Source organism: Poecilia mexicana, unplaced genomic scaffold, assembly GCF_051168715.1.
Source record: "Poecilia mexicana isolate PSO_F unplaced genomic scaffold, ASM5116871v1 scaffold_21, whole genome shotgun sequence".
Lineage (NCBI taxonomy): Eukaryota > Metazoa > Chordata > Actinopteri > Cyprinodontiformes > Poeciliidae > Poecilia > Poecilia mexicana.
The window spans coordinates 14,356,011-14,372,190 of NW_028263390.1; the positions used below are offsets into that span (position 1 = coordinate 14,356,011).

At 37.1% G+C, this 16,180-nt stretch overlaps 2 protein-coding genes across 3 annotated transcripts in view; one reads left to right on the top strand and one right to left on the bottom strand.

The window, feature by feature from the left end:
• Window positions 1–688: 688 nt before the first annotated feature.
• Window positions 689–3,545, bottom strand: LOC106934221 (syntaxin-11-like). The gene is made up of 2 exons (XM_015013986.2): window positions 3,296–3,545; window positions 689–2,355 (listed from the first exon to the last, which is right to left on the bottom strand). The coding sequence occupies exon 2, from the start codon at window positions 2,257–2,259 to the stop codon at window positions 1,363–1,365; it is 897 nt and encodes a 298-aa protein (XP_014869472.2). The 5' UTR covers window positions 2,260–2,355; window positions 3,296–3,545; the 3' UTR covers window positions 689–1,362.
• A 2,544-nt stretch (window positions 3,546–6,089) lies between these two features.
• Window positions 6,090–16,180, top strand: part of mthfd1l (methylenetetrahydrofolate dehydrogenase (NADP+ dependent) 1 like) — a 28,022-nt gene continuing 17,931 nt past the window's right edge. For both annotated transcript variants that reach the window (XM_088001901.1, XM_015013991.2), the window contains exons 1-18: window positions 6,090–6,609; window positions 7,508–7,592; window positions 7,812–7,862; window positions 7,956–8,009; window positions 8,370–8,494; window positions 9,155–9,255; window positions 9,821–9,957; window positions 10,176–10,287; window positions 10,818–10,885; window positions 11,010–11,107; window positions 11,277–11,450; window positions 11,575–11,711; window positions 12,039–12,085; window positions 12,464–12,571; window positions 12,713–12,787; window positions 13,171–13,273; window positions 14,662–14,738; window positions 15,991–16,131. In XM_088001901.1, the coding sequence (XP_087858027.1) occupies window positions 6,374–6,609; window positions 7,508–7,592; window positions 7,812–7,862; window positions 7,956–8,009; window positions 8,370–8,494; window positions 9,155–9,255; window positions 9,821–9,957; window positions 10,176–10,287; window positions 10,818–10,885; window positions 11,010–11,107; window positions 11,277–11,450; window positions 11,575–11,711; window positions 12,039–12,085; window positions 12,464–12,571; window positions 12,713–12,787; window positions 13,171–13,273; window positions 14,662–14,738; window positions 15,991–16,131 (1,929 nt within the window). In that variant the 5' untranslated portion in view covers window positions 6,090–6,373. The remainder of the gene's footprint in view (window positions 6,610–7,507; window positions 7,593–7,811; window positions 7,863–7,955; window positions 8,010–8,369; window positions 8,495–9,154; window positions 9,256–9,820; window positions 9,958–10,175; window positions 10,288–10,817; window positions 10,886–11,009; window positions 11,108–11,276; window positions 11,451–11,574; window positions 11,712–12,038; window positions 12,086–12,463; window positions 12,572–12,712; window positions 12,788–13,170; window positions 13,274–14,661; window positions 14,739–15,990; window positions 16,132–16,180) is intronic.

Genomic DNA, 16,180 nt, shown 5'->3' on the forward strand with positions numbered 1-16,180 from the left:
GCTCAGCTCCCTGTGGATTTTTTGTATGTTTTTTGTTGCTCATGTTTTTCATTAAATACCTTTTCATCATTTGTTCCAACTCTCTACTGTTCTGCATTTGAATCAACAATCAACCAACAACACATTATGACAGAATTAGCTCCTCCACATTGCATCAAGTGAAGGAAATATTTCAAATTTAAAGGACTGACTTACTTTGGATATCTCTGGCCTATTTCTAAAATTATCCAGTCTCCTGAACCTTCAGTTCGGACCTGTCCCTTCCACAGCTCAGTGAACAGGGATTCTCGGCTTAACATCTCCTTAACCCAGCCCAAAAGAAGTCCCTTCAGAGAGACACAAGATGTTTTCCTGAGGTACAGGAAAGTGCATTATTTGGCACATGTTATTTATAAATATTTATCACATGAAGAACATCAGCATCACAGCAATCTCAGACATAATGGGATAAAAAATTATTTTAGCTAAAAGTAATGTCATGATAAAATCCTTCTGCAAGGTCTTTGTTAGACGCAATGTTTGTTATGCAGGGATAACGTTCAGATTTGTAGGCATCTCTAAAGCTACATGAAGTGGTTTGGTAGCTTTGATACATTAATACTCTATACAAGAAACCACATTATGAAAAAAGGTAAGAAAGGAGTAAATATACAAAAAAGTAATAAAAAAAAAATGTCGTTAAACAATATGATTGTACCATAAACATTTATTCTCTGTTGCAGCCAAAAGATGTCAAATCTCACCAATTACACATTGTTGTTTATAATGAATAGTGACTTAAAATTAACAATCTAAAATGAATCAAGGACGGCTGAATTGCACAAACTTTAGAGGCAGTCTTGTTTACACTTCTGTCAACATCCTTTAAACATATTTTGCTTCTAAACAAGGAGGTTTACAATGGCACTTCATTCTACCTAATTTGTTCCAGTAAAGTTTGGGACCAGTAAAGTCTCAATGGCAATAACTACATCAACAATAATTTAAAAAAATTTTTGTCACACCCCATTAATAAAATAATGAATTGAGAACCATGCAGACACTTTCTATATAAAGTGTCTATATATATATATATATATAAATCACTCTCACTCTCAGGGTCATGGCAGCCATTGGGCATCCTGAGCAATTCACCAGTCCATTGCAGGAATTGAGATACTTGTTAATTTAATTTGAAACAAGTTTTACATGAGTATATATATATTATATGTCAGTCTAAATGACTGTGCTAATTGCTCTACCTTCAGACCTTCATTGAACTCCTTAAAGTTGTTGTCTTTCAACAACAGTGACATGTATTGCTTTGCAATAATAACTGGAATGTATTGAACAAAGATATTGCATTGTATGTGATTCTGGTCCTTACTTGGAGCATGGGAAGCAACTGCAAAACATCTTCTTAAACGGGTTATTGTTGCTATGCTTTTTAGCTAGATTAAGCTTGACAATGGCGTCTTGTAGGCCTGCATCGGTTTTTTGAACATTTGTTTGGATATAGTCCACCATTGGGCCCTGCTCCTCCACCAGCAGGGCAATGTCCAGGAATATCTCATGGATTCCCTTGATTCGGTTCTCCAGATCTACGAGCTCTTGATGGCGCTTCTCAATCTGGAACATAGCCGATCGGGCCGTTTTTCCTTCGCTCACAACATTGTCACTAAAGATGTTCCACTGGCCCTTCTCGATCATCTCCTCCACATCTTCGCCTGATACATCGCGCCCCACTATCTCCATCTGCCTCATGATCTGGGCTTTGCAGTTCTCTCGATGGGCCATCTCGGCCTCGTTATAGTCAAACATTGCGTCTCGAAAGCCATTGCTGAGGCAAGCGTACTGGGTTCTGGCGATGCGTGTGATTGCAGAATTTTCACCATGCTCTTCCTCTAACTTGTGAGCTGTTCCATCCATTTTGTGCAGGTAATTTAGAATACCCTCAGCCCTCTTCTTTATGTCGGCTCCTATAGCATTGGAGTCTTTCTTAATTGTGCTCATGTTAGTGTTGCCCTGGAGAATGCGAGAGTTCTGCTCACGGAGCCTTTTAACCTCAAGTCGGATAAGCTGTATCTCTCTATGTATGTCCTGGGATTGAGAAAAGACATCATTGAGAGCAGGGCTGTTGTCAAACACTATCGCCTGATGAGGCAGCTCGTCTTCCAGGTCGACGTTACTGAAGGAGTCAGAAAAGGTGGACTCTTGATAGTCCACCGACTCGTCACTGGCGGTGGGCATTTCCTGCAGTTGACTTAGTCTGTCCCTCATGTTTACGCTGGATTTCAGGGGAAGCCTTGAGATTTCAAGAGGATCGTCCTTCTCTGAATGTTGTCTCTCCTATGCACATTAATAGAGATGACTCACCTGGCATAAGACAGAAACACAAACTTTAGATTTACAGTTTAACAATGATTTCTGTAATTCTCGAATCTGTAAAGAAAATCTATATTTTACATTACTGGAAACTCCAGTAAATTTACAGTAATGTGTATTTTTTTAACTGGGTGTCTAAAAGTCCTTTTTGTGTTCCTTCTTCCTTCAGAGTCAACCCACCCAACGCCCATCACTGGCTTAACAGGTTCTTCAAAGAACAGGCAAAGGCGTAGCTAGTGACCAAACTAGTTCTCACAACTTGTGATGTATGACGTCTTTGTCCAAGTATTAGTTTTTATCTTGAACACAAGTGGGGCATCAAATTATCTTTTAAATCAGATAAAATTCTTCTACATGGCATCTAGTATTGCCTCTGCTTCCAACCGAGAAGACATAACTGTGAAGTAAGCTATTTTTTTTTCATTCAGAACAATCCTAGCAAAAAAAATAAAATAAAAAAATAAAAATAAAAATCCAGTGGATTCTGGTGTAATGAAGATGTTCAATTTATTTATGTGTAAAATATATATCAAAAATAATTAATAATTGTGTTCATTTTATTTTAACAAAATTTGTTTAGGTTTTCTCTCTCAAGAAGGAGAATCTTCTTAACATAAATTTTAGTAGACCATCAGGCAATATATTTCCTGAAACTTCGTGGTACAGAATTAATCAAAATCTGCATATTTTGTTAAAATAATTAGGAAATTCTAAATATTTTGTCCAAAAAATAAAAAATAAAAAATCCGTTTCATGCCTAAAATATATTTGTATGAATATGGCTATTTTGATTAAGATCGAGAATGGACCGCAACGCACACTTACATCTCGTAATCTTTTCATCTCCATTCACAATTTCCTGAGAAAGGAGGTGAAAACATGTCCTCCTAATCTCATGCAGAGGTGACTTGATTAAAAGCAAGAGCCTTACCTGTTGCCTTAACTGTTGTGCGTAGAAATCAAATCTTGTCCTCTGGTGTTGGCTGAGTGAAGCGCCTCAGCAGCATCTCCGGGTCTGGGGCCGAGCGCTCAGAGTGAGCAGAAAAAAACAAAGCGCTCCACATGCGTAATGGAGCTATCTTTGGAGCCTTAAAGCTGGAATTGTTCCGTGGCTTCGTTAGGGCGATGGATTGCGCCACGTCACGTACCAGAAAAGATGTGACATGAAGAATGAGGTCCGGTCGGTTTAGTCTGAAGTGATTATGTTCGCAAAAGGTGTGATTGAGCTGGGAGAGCCATTACGCCTCTACCATAAATGTACGGAGACTGTAAGAAACTTTTTAAAAAATGTTCTCCTTCAACATTTCAGATTTGTGCGCAGTTTGTTACTTTTAATTTGTGGCATTCAGGAATTGAAATAGACGAGAACCTGGACTGAAATAAGCATCCGAAAAAGATTTTCCCATCCACGCCCAAATTATTTTTAAAGGTGTTTTCTTTGTGTGTGGGCCTATGTCTGACAGTGAGACAAATTAAAACAGGTACAACCAGCTTCTCTTACGCGCATGCTCAAACAACAAATAGAAATACAGTGACTAAAAAAAAAGTGAATTCGACTGTATGTGGATTTGTTCACACATTATGTAGACTTTTAAAATCATAAATTAACATTCTGCAGTGTAATTAAATCAGTTGCGAAAACAATGTCTCGCAACAAAAACTAAATCTCTTTAAATACTTTTTTTGTATTTAAATTGGGGACACAAAACAAGGGAATACTATTATGTATTTTCTACTTGTCTGAAGGTATTTGTTAGGATCAAGGGCATGCACTGGAATGGTTCATTCCTCTCTGTCAAATAGGAACTTTAATAATCCATATTGGTATTATTGATTAATTGAATGTCCCCTCTTAGTTATGGTGCGTCTCACAGCTCTGTCTTTAGTCTCAAAATCATTTTGCTGATGATTTGCAGATTTATTTGCCTTTTCTATTAAAAACTTGAAAAGGCAAACTTTAATAAAATTCGTACAGGATTGTCTCAGAGATACATTATTTGGGTTGAAGGTCTAGTTTCTATATAAACAAATATGAAGCAAAAATTGTTGTGTGTTTGAGTTCCAGCACTCTTGGACAGGCATACTGGTCATAAGTCATGTTTGGTGTCCAGCAGCCAGAAAATTTTTTTTTTATTTCTAGCATTGGTTTCAAATGTTATGCTCAAATTCTATTGTTAAGGTTATTTTATAAGGTGAAAGAATACTTTTCACAGTAGGACAACAAGAAAACATTTTCTTTTTATCTCATGTTATTCCACAGAGACACAGAATGCAGGTGAGTTAATTGGGGGATTAGGAACAGCTGTGGAAGAAAGTAAACAGGCAGATTGAGGGGAGGTAAATAGTTAACAAAGATGAACTAGACAAAAAGAAACTTCAAACCAAGGGAAAAACAAGACTAATATTGGCAGAAGATAAATCAAAGTCTTTGTTGGCATGAGGATTATTTTGAAATATTTCAAATATTGCATAATGTTTGAAAAATCAAGCCTAACCACTATTTTCCTTAGACTGGAGAGAAATCAGTAGCATGTGAAGTATTTAAACATCAATTACAGTGCAAAAGGTTACTAAGGTCTGAGTTACACACCAGTCATATGATCATATCAGATGTTCTCCTGCAACAGTGGGGGATAAAGACTTTGACAATCAAGTTGTTTATAAAAGATAAATTCTGCATGAATGCTTTTTTGCACATAATTTTATTGTGTGCCATGGCTTTGGGGCTGCATGCAACCAAAATGGTATCTGCCCCTCTTAATTTTATCTGTAAAATCCTGTGGTGCCAGACTCTGAAGACCCTGACAGTTTAAATTGCATTCTAAAATAGACTAAAATCTACAGATGGATGAATGGAAACTCCAATTGCCATCCAACTCCAAATGTTTCAATAAGACTTAGATTAGGTCAAATTTATGATAATATAAGAGAAAGCTACTCTTCTTCTAGACAAGCTCATGGATCTGATGGGCTGAACAACAATGTTATCAGCGCATGGACAAGGGCCCTTACTTAAGAACAAAACCTGGCCCAAAATTTTATCACATCAAGGCAGGGCTTGACGTGCCTGCACAACCTGAAGCTCCATTATTCTGTAAAAATAAAAACTGAATTTTCAAGATGTCAGTTTCCTCTTCTCAGCACAGGTCATTTATGGTCCGCTACTTGATTTGTTTGTCCCACAAGCCTCACTGTCTGTCAATAAGTTGAAAATATCTGTCTTACACGTCCCCATTACATAAAAATGCAAACTTTTAATTAGCTGATTTATCCCTGTTTGATTTCAAATGCAGTTTTCAGTCATTTGTCTTCTATATTTGATTTAATATATCCTGTTTCATGTTACTGTTTCTTTTACATTTTGAAGTTCTTCTTGGAGCCTGGTTATGATTCACCAGCACAAAACACATGCAATTTCTTACCAGATCTTAAGATTTTAATCACGAGTGTATGTGCTTCTTGCTCCCTGATTTAACTTTACTTGCACTGGAGTGTTTGCTGATTTTGTGATGCGTTCACTATACCCTCGGATTTTCTAAATAATCCAAAAAAGGACCTGTAAAATTCCATATTAGTAAAGAAAGCGACTGTTCTGAGCTTACTTGGAAATTCCGGGGTTTGTTTTAACATAATAAACATCTGAAGGCAGTGACGGTTAAGTCATAAAAGCGCTCGATAGAAAAAAATCAATTGTTCGGAGAGAAACTATCACATTTAAAGTGAGTTGCGGTTGAGAGACTGCACGTTAATTACTTGGCATCCTATGCACGTGTTGTATTGTTATAAACCACCATTTAACCTATTGGAGATTTGTTATATTTGGAGTTTTTAGAAAGCACAGGGCTGTGGACAATTATACTTCCGAGTGCCCCTGAAGTTACCACACCTCCATCAGTAGCCGGAGACTATCTCAACTTCTTTTCTTCCTCTAGGAAAGACTCCTTTGTGTGCTACTCTAACGGAGAGTCAAGGACCCTTCTGAGACCCAGAAACAAAGTAAGAGGTCACCATGAAGCTGGCCACAATTCGCAGTGTCTGCTGTAGCGTCCGAGTGCGTGCTTCCCGTCCAGGAAGCAGATTCAGCGGCATGTCGCGTGGATGTCTCCCGGTTGGGACGACAAACAGCCGGTTAACCCTACGGACTGCTAGCACCGTTACTAGCAGAGGGACGAGCCCGACTTTAACTGCAAACTTCGGGAAACTTTTCAAAGAGGACGAATGGTCCGAATGCAGCAGATCAGTGGGGTAAGAAATTTTGTGTATTAAACGTTTATATTTCAATTCAGTATATTTTGGCTTAGTTTCGTTTAGAAAGTGTAACTATTTTATGCTGTAGTTCGCTCGAGAGACAAACGGCTCCGGTTTGGCTAACAGCCAGTTCCCCACGTGCACCCAGATGATTAGAGAGGCTATGGCCAGATGATGTAATCTCACTCTGTTGTTACTAAACATGCAATTTATACAGCAAACACGGGCAAAATTAATGGAAGAAATTAATGAATAGCTGGATGATTGAGGGAAGTTAATTCATTACCAGTTAAGATGATATACTGTAAATTCAGGGTAGTTTGTTTTACAAAGTTCTGGTTTTAAATATGGGATTTCATCTGACATAATGTTGGTTTCTAGTTTTATTTTTTTGTGATTTTTTTTAAAAGAGAGAATATTGCACCAACAGTTTGAGATGGAGTTGATAAAGTTAATGTTTACATTTCTGCTTAAAATGTAGGTCATTGTCACTATAGAGGCCCCTCCCACTCAGTTACCAGAGATAATCGGTCTTTTAGTCCCAATACAGACATTTAATTTGGCACACAAATTAACAAAATCCGTTCTATTTCAAATTGATTGTGGTAATCCAGTTGGTGTATGCATTATTTATTGATCTATATGTAAAGGAGGAAAAAAGAAGACACTGAAACAATGCAGCAAAATTTTGCTTAGTAGCAAAACAAAACGATGATAAAATATTCCTGGTGGAACAGTACAATAAATTGAATCGTAATCTTCATCACAATTCTTGGGTAGTACTTCATTACCCACTTCACAGTATATTTCAGTTCTACAGCTGTCTGTTTGTGGCTTTTAAAATCTGCTTGGCTTTCACCATTGTAAAGCTGTGTACCTTAATGCTTATTTACAGGGAAGTAGTTCAGAGTACCAAGGAGGCAATTGCAACACTGCAAAGAAGAAGTCCTGACATCCAGCCCCTGTTAGTCATTTTACAGGTAATGTATGGCATCGCCGTTCTGATGATCATAGAGACAAAATATAAACTCCAGCAAAAGCCTTTTTAACTGTACTTGACCAAACTTTGTGGACATGACTTGATTTTTCTTAATGTGCCTTTGACCTCAGGAGTATCTTTTTTTTATTGACACTGTTGCGTTGCTGTACAATCTGGTTGGTCTCTGTGTTTTAATCATGATTTTGTGTTCATCTCGAAGGCTGGTGAAAATGGCAGCATGTTGGAAATCAATAAGAAAGTAGCTGGCAAGGTGGTCTTCCCTTTTTCTTTTTACTCCATTGTGTGAATATTTGTTTTCGAAATTTACTCAGTGGCTGAAATATCCATGTCTGTCTCTTCATAGATTGGCTTGAATGTCACTCAGATTTGTTTGGCAAAGAACTGCAGTGAAGATGAAGTAAGTAACACTGACTCACAGGTTGGATTCCTTGTAAGCAAGTCTGTACATGATTTGCCAGGCTTCTTTTGGGTGTGATCATGGTTGCTTACTTTTCAGAGATTTAGTCAATATTTTTAACTTTATGCTTCTAATGTAATTATTTATTCATTTGCGACGCAATTGTTAGCCTAGCTGCTTGATATATTGTTGGTGAAGCTGCTCAACAGCTACTTTGGCTCATCTGGGTCTTCCCTCCTTATACATTCAGAATCAATGGATATTGTTGTTTATTTAATAGCAGGTGATTCATAGTTCCTGCTGCTCAGCTTCTCTACTTTCACACATCTTTGCTGTTTCTGTATCTTTGCTTGCATGTAGATAATAGAAGAGTTGCTGAAGCTTAACGATGACCCCAAGGTGCATGGAGTCTTTCTCCACCTCCCACCAGCTTCCCTCACTAGTCGAGTGCTCAATGCACTTAAACCAGAGAAAGATGTTGATTGGTAAGATCTTGTGAGAGTATTTTGTCTGACAGAAAGATGAACATTATTTCATAGATGGTAAACGGTGTTGAGCTGTAGCAACATGTGATAAGTTGCACAAAAGGGCAACTTATCACACTTGGCTTACTTTTGACTTGTGATGTTTACCCACAAGTCAAAAGTAAGCCACTGGTCATGGTTTGTCCTAAAATATTGTGCATGTCACATTTGATCCCAATCAAGTAGGCCTGCAAAAAATTAAGACAAATTGTACAGCATGTGTCTTCCTAAAATAGGGGAATGGGAACATTAGTAAGGTACGCTATATAATAACCACAAATTGAAGGGGACTGGTTTAAAATCATGAAAGTTTAGGTTCTTTTACTTAAAAGGCCTTAAGTTATGCTTATTTTTATTCTATCGGTATAATGAGCAAAGTTAACCTCTTTATCTTGAAAGCAGAGCGTTTGAACTTTTAGTAGACTGTATGTGATATTTTAATAAAGCTTCAGGTATATGGAAATTACTTCTTCAGTCTATCAAATTCTTTCCAACCATAGAAAGTTTTGTCATGGTTTTATTTAGTAATATGTGATGAACTTTGAAGTAAATGCATAATAAACAAAGCAATACATTTTTCAAAACTTTTTTTTGTTGTTGTTTTTGTTTCTTGCAACATAGCATTTCCAATTTGAATATAGGCCGCCTGGTGAGAGGAGACATGAGCAAAGGTTTTGTACCACCGATGGCAAGTGCTGTTTTGGATCTGCTGGGAAAACATGGTGAGTTTCTGCCAAAACAAGCTCTTTGTCGTTTATTGCAAGAACACTTGAGCATCTCTGTAAACGCAGAAGGGCTGTGATGATGTGTATATATTTTTTTTTCTCTCAATGTTTGTCTTAATAAGCAATTTTCTTTGTTTGGCAAAGTTGCCTCACTGGGACATAAAAATAACCTTTTGTATATCCATCCAAACATCATCAGTGTTGCACATGTCAATAATTTGTTTCTTCATGATTTTATTGTCTGCATGTGTGTTTACTTGGATGCTTATTACTGTATTTGAAATAAAATATTCCAGAACAAACATTTTACTTATTTGAGCATGATGCCTGAGTGATCACTTTGTTACTCATTTTGACTAATTAAGAGTTGTGTAGAAGCAAAATATTAGAAAATATGTATTATTGTTTTACACAATGTTTTCATTTAATTGAATGCTTTTCATTGTTTTTATATTGGATGGATTTATACATCTTTCTGAAATATTAGGAGAGTTGTGAAGAAATCTATATAGTTTATTGAACACGGGACTTGTATTCCAACATGTTGTAAATGTTTTTGCAGATGCGTCTTTGAAAGGAAAATCAGTGTTGCTGGTAGGAGGACAAGGACCACTCAGGTTGGCCCTACAGTGCCTGATTGAAAGAAGTGGGATGACTGTACAAACAAATCATTGGAACTCAAATAGCTTGAAGACGCAGGTTTGCTGAGTTTCATTGTATCTTTTTTTGATACCATTCTGCTATTCTAGTAAATGACCACAAGGGGACACTATTGGCTTCATAAAATGTGATCCTAACTAAACCAACTGATAATTGTTTTCAACTTGTATTAATGTGTGTTTTTGTTCACCTGTAATTTATGTCTGAGTTGCAAAACACATTTCTTAGTTGTGTGCTTTCACTTCTTTCTTCATTAGATATTGCAGGCTGATGCTGTATTTCTTTTAAGTGCGGGAAACATGGACATCCCGCCGTCCTGGGCTCGACCAGAGACGGTCATCATTCACTGCGAGTCGGCCCTGGAGCCAGGTATGACTGATTACTTTCTACATGCCTCCATCTGAGCAGAAAGTTAACTAGACAAAGCATTTCTTTGCACTTTTTTTTAAAGATAAAGCACAATCAAGATATATTATGTACAAAATAATTGAAATACAAGATGGAAACAAACTGGGAGCCAGAAAAGAGAAACGAAGTCTGTTATTTGCTCTGATTTGCATGTGCGACAAATGGCTGCTTGTTAGGTGTGATAGTGCATTGCAGTGAATAGAGATGAATGCATGAATAATTTACTAAAATACTCACAATGATGATGCTTGTGTTAACTGAGCAATCTACTTTAACTGGGAAAACCTTTTTGCTGAACTTTTTTCTTTTCTTTTTTTTTTCGTGGAATTTAAAAACTGTCCATAAAAATTAAGTTTCATTGTAGTTTCGTCAGAGATCCTTCTGGGGCACATAGACATCCATAGATTTCATCATTTTAATACTTTGTTTCTTTTTTGTATGTACATTAGTACAAGTAAATTTCTGCTTGTTTTGCATAATATGAAATCCAGATGACGACCTCATTGACATGTCCTCAATATCTGGATTAGCATACCTCACAGCTGTCTACAGAGCACAGGTCTGTTCTTTTTTTTTTTTTTAAGTTTTTTTTTTTTAACCTCTCTTTAACTATTATGTGCTTCAGACAATAATCTAATACTTTTAAAAACCTTAATTTCCATTTATTTATTTTTTCCTATTAGAATGTGACACACGGCTGCAGTCGGTGGCTTCAGGAGCAGCAGTACAGACCCTGGAATCTGCGCAGCTGTAAACTTCAGCCATTAAACCCTGTTCCAACGTATGGACTTCCAAATATTAACACATGAAATTACGACTTCCCATATATAACTGTATATTCTGCGAATTGTTTATCGTACATGTGCACAACAGACATCGTTAGACTGCTGTTGAAATTAATGTCATGGTATTCAAACATAATAAAATAAAATGCTCATCTGCTGTTTTAGTGACATTGAGATCTCAAGGGCTCAGACACCAAAACCTGTAGCTCAGCTGGCCGAGGAAATTGGTTTGCTGCCAGAGGAGCTTGAAGCTTATGGGAGGAACAAAGCTAAGGTCCAACTCTCCCTCTTGGACCGCCTCCACTCTCAGCCTGATGGCAAATATGTTTTGGTTGCTGGGTGAGTGTCATCACGTACAGTATTTTGGAGTTCAGACACAACTTGAGAAGCATAAACCACAATCTGAAGACAAAGATTTAAAAAAAAAAAAAATCCTAAAACCTCCTTTTGTTTGTATATTTAGTATAACTCCAACTCCATTTGGTGAAGGTAAAACCACAGTGACCGTAGGTCTGGTTCAGGCCTTGTCTGCCCACCTCAAGCTCAACTCCTTTGCCTGCCTTCGACAGCCTTCTCAGGGACCGACCTTTGGAGTTAAAGGTTAGGATTAATGGGTGTTAGATGCATCCTCTTTGGAATTTTTTTTTTTTACTATATTAAGAAGGTAAACATTGGTTGTTTATAGAAATAGCCATTCCAAAAACAAAATTTGTATTTGAAATAATAATGCTTGTGATAAGGGTTGTGGTTGTTTTTACTAAATGCATTAAAGCATGGAAAGCCAGAGATCTGGAGATGATCTTATACATCAGGATTAATGAAACTCCGGTTTATGCATTTTTGGGTGGAGTAGTTCATTTAGAGTCTAACACTCACCAGTTGTCCTCTTGTCTTTCTTTAACTGTCCTACCTCTGCTTTGTGCCTAGGGGGAGCTGCTGGAGGGGGCTATGCCCAGGTCATCCCTATGGAGGAGGTAAGATGTACTGACAGGCAGAACTAGAGAAGACTTTAAAGATCTGAGATATGCAGAGACAAGCCATTTAAAAAAAAAAAAAAGTCATCCACACATTTCTGTACAGCAGTGACTCTATACTTTTCTGTCTACAACATGCCAGCTTTCTTTTTTCAGTCTCTAATTTCACTTTCACTTCCATAAGAACAAACTTATTATTAGACCAGAAGAATCAGTTTTCATGTTGACTGAGTGGAGATCAGCTTATCAGAAACTTAAAATTCTGTTCTTTTTCTAACCATTACCATTTTTATTATTACTAACAAGCTTTCAAATACAGTCCTTCACAAAATGTATTTATTTTTTCCACCCATAAAACACCTTGAACTCCCCCATCAGTTCAACCTCCATTTGACTGGTGACATCCATGCCATCACAGCAGCTAACAACCTGCTGGCGGCAGCCATCGATGCCAGGATGCTCCATGAGGCTACGCAGTCCGACAAGGTGACTGTAAATTAAGTACAAATGTGTAATTTACTGTTAGTATTTGGTTTATTAGGAAAATAAGTAAATTAACATTTTTAGCTTAAAATTAGTTGAAAATGTATTTGTATTTAAAAAAAATAATATTTTTTTCTCATGTAGTCCCTGTTCAATAGATTGGTTCCTTCTGTATATGGAGTTAGAAAATTCTCTCCCATCCAGATCTCCAGGCTTCGGGTAAGTCTAAATACTACAATATGCAAAGTTCTTGAGAGCATAATACAATTGAAGGATGATTGCTTTCTCCACTAGGGGGCCTCAGTTTACCTTTACAAATATACTATGTTCATATATTTGTTATGTCTGTTAAGTTTTATATATATTTTTTTTAGAATAATCATTCCTGCTGCACATTTTGTAATCTGGCAGTAGAATCCTCAGATTTTTATAATCCTGTTTGCATTTTTTATATGTCCAAATCATCAGAGAAAATTGGATGGCTGTATTTGCTTGAGTCCAGTGACAAACTTAAATGTTGCATTTACCAAATACTTTTTTTCAAAAAGCATAAAGAGGAATCCAAAATCTGTATTTCTGTTTTGTTCTCCACTTCATTTCAGCGTCTTGGTATCAATAAAACTGATCCTGCCTCTCTTACACCAGAAGAAGTCAGCAGCTTTGTGCGCCTTGATTTCGATCCATCACAAATTACCTGGCAGAGAGGTATTTCTACAACTACATGTTCACTTGCTCACCGTAGTTGGTTGTAGCAAACTCTAAGAAATACTGTAGAGTTGTTTCTTAAATCTGAAAAATATTTGAGCTTAACCTTTCACTTGCTTCTAGCTATTATTTCAAACATTTGAAATTTTGTGTGCAACATTATGCAGCAAAATGTTCAATTGTGCATTCCTTCATCAGATTTGCTCATTTATAAACCAATATTTAATATTGTTTACCACACTTAGTTCATACTAGCTGCAGAAAACTCTGCTCACTCAGTTGTAGCTAAAAAAAAAACATACATGGGCAACTCTAAATGATTTGTAAATGTTTTCCAGTTAGGCATTTATTTGGATAAAGAGACATGGGCTGCATAAAAAAACTTGCCAGACTAAACTCAAAAAGGTACTGGCTGGTCCCAGAGCAACAAACAAGTGGGAATTGCTTGGCATTGCTTCAGGGGGACAAACGGCAGAGTTAAAATGGCATGACTTGGACTGGGACTTATTCTGAAACGATATAAAGACCGTACAAATACATTACCATTAGGGAGAAACATCCGAGCCAGCCATTGATCCATCCCTGGTTAATGCATCCTGAAGTTATTTTGTGTTAAATGAATGTTACACTTGTAATCAATCATATTTCTATACCAGAGTGTGGTTAGGATTGCTGTTGGGGCTATGTTACCTACAGCAATGTTGGTTTAAATTTGTCATTGACACAAAGCAGCTGGGTGTTGCTATGACTGATGTGGCATTAATCCCAGTGGCTGCAGAGGCCATTTTTAAGAAAAAGTCCTTGAGATAAAAAAAAAACAGTAAAGTTTAAGGGTGACAGAGAAATATGTCTTTTTTTTTTCCTCCCCTCTATTTTTTTATTGCGCTAAATGACCCAGTGAATACTGCTGAGCTAACAAGGATCCCAGCTGCTGGGAGCCACAAAGAAAACTTTCTTAGCCACAGATTTGAAGGCTTGTTTTATGTGCTGAAGTAGGAAACCCGGACCGATTACACTGCTTATCTTTTGAAAGACTTTAACAGTTAAAATAGGAAATAAATTTGCTGCAGATTCATTGATGGCGGTATCGGTTTTAAATAGATGGAGGAATTAAAAGATTATGCTCATTTTTGCTTCTGACATGTGTGGGAAAACCCCAAAGTACTTAAAAAGAAATGCTGTTGGTTTGATGCATTTATTGAATAAGTCCAAATATTTACCATCTTTTTGTCTGTATGATCTTGATCACCAAAAGATTGAATGGCCAAGTACAATCTCTGGGCAATCAATGGATTCATTTCTAATCCAAATTTTCAAATCTGCATTTATAATTTATAGGACATGTCACTTTAATTATTGTGAGCTGATATGTAATTTTGCTTTTTCAGTTGTTGATACAAATGACCGTTTCTTGAGGAAAATCACAGTGGGACAGGCAAGCACTGAAAAAGGACAGATCAGAGAGGTATGGTGGTTTAATGTCATGAATCGTCTGACACTGTTTATTATTATTTCCTTCTTGTTATAAATCCAAAGAAAATTTTAAACATGAGAATTTGTTTAAAAGTGAAAAACTAATAGTTTTTAGCTTAATGCATTAATCTGACCTCATGGTCTCCTAGTCTTTAAGCATAATATGGGAACTCCTTGTTGATTTAAAATGTCTTTTACTTACTTGCTTATTAGTCAGGCTATTTATTTTGTTGGCAGCGCTGCATTTATCTGTAGAAAACTTTGGTTATGCAATAATTTTCTCTGGCATCTCGTTGAAATGGCATTAAAGCATATTTACAATTTAGTGAATAATTTTTTTTAAGCTAGCTTTTGAAAACCTTGTATTTCGATGATAACAGGCCCACACCTACACTCCACCGCACTCTCTGTGATGCTGCCCAGCTGTACTTTAGCCACATATCAGCAGTAATGACAGCTAAATGAAATTCAGCGAATAAACAGTTCAGTTCCATGGGAAACAAGCAGCCTTAAGTGAAAGCAAATGTTTACACAAGAAGGAAAATGACCCACCCATATACACACAGCTACACTCCTCCACACCCACCTGAAATAACCCCCTAAGCTGTCTCAGCATATGCTTATATTTACTGCCATCCATTCTGTTTCATTCCTTTGGCCTCCACCTTCCTCCACTACTGGATACTCTATAGCCCCTCAGGGTATTATGACTGGGAGCGGGAGGGGAGATCCTGAGGTCCTTGTTGGATTAATGTGATTCAAGACATTTTTCTCTCCCTTTGTTAAAATCTGTGTGAGAGTCATGGAATGAAGACGTCCACCGTTATCTGCTTCCCTTTTTAAATGACCGCTTATTCACTCATGTTCTTCTCAAAGTCTTTTTAGTTTCACATAAATTACAACATAATCTCTCATTGAAATGAGTTAAACATGTTTCTCGTTACATTCTCCCCATAAAATCATCACTCCAAACTGGGCTGCTTTCATAAGCCATATTTTGTTGCCCATGCAAAAAAACCAGGTGACTAAAGGGATTTTTTATTTTTATTTTACCCTGGCGCCACAGTGTTATTTCTGGTGTCTTGAGAAATACTCTATTAGTGTTTAGACTCTCAAATCTGTCTTTATTTACAGGGTGCTTTTTACAACACAGTTTCAAAACGATAATGGTGGGAATTATTGTGCACGGTTGTTTTGAATGGGCTGTCTTAGCAAAAATGTAACTGTTTTCTTTTGACTTTTAGACTGGTTTTGACATTGCAGTAGCCAGTGAGATCATGGCTATTCTGGCCCTCGCGGATAGCCTAAAGGACATGAAGAACAGATTGGCCCGCATGGTGGTGGGATCCAGTCGCTCTGGAGAACCTGTCACAGCGGAGGACTTGGTGGGTTTTATGAAGAAATTATTTCATCCCAAAGAATGTTCTAACTCGA

Bases quoted from the DNA above. Each gene is read 5' to 3' on its own strand.
- LOC106934221 (XM_015013986.2), bottom strand. From the start codon at position 2,259: ATGAGGGACAGACTAAGTCAACTGCAGGAAATGCCCACCGCCAGTGAC.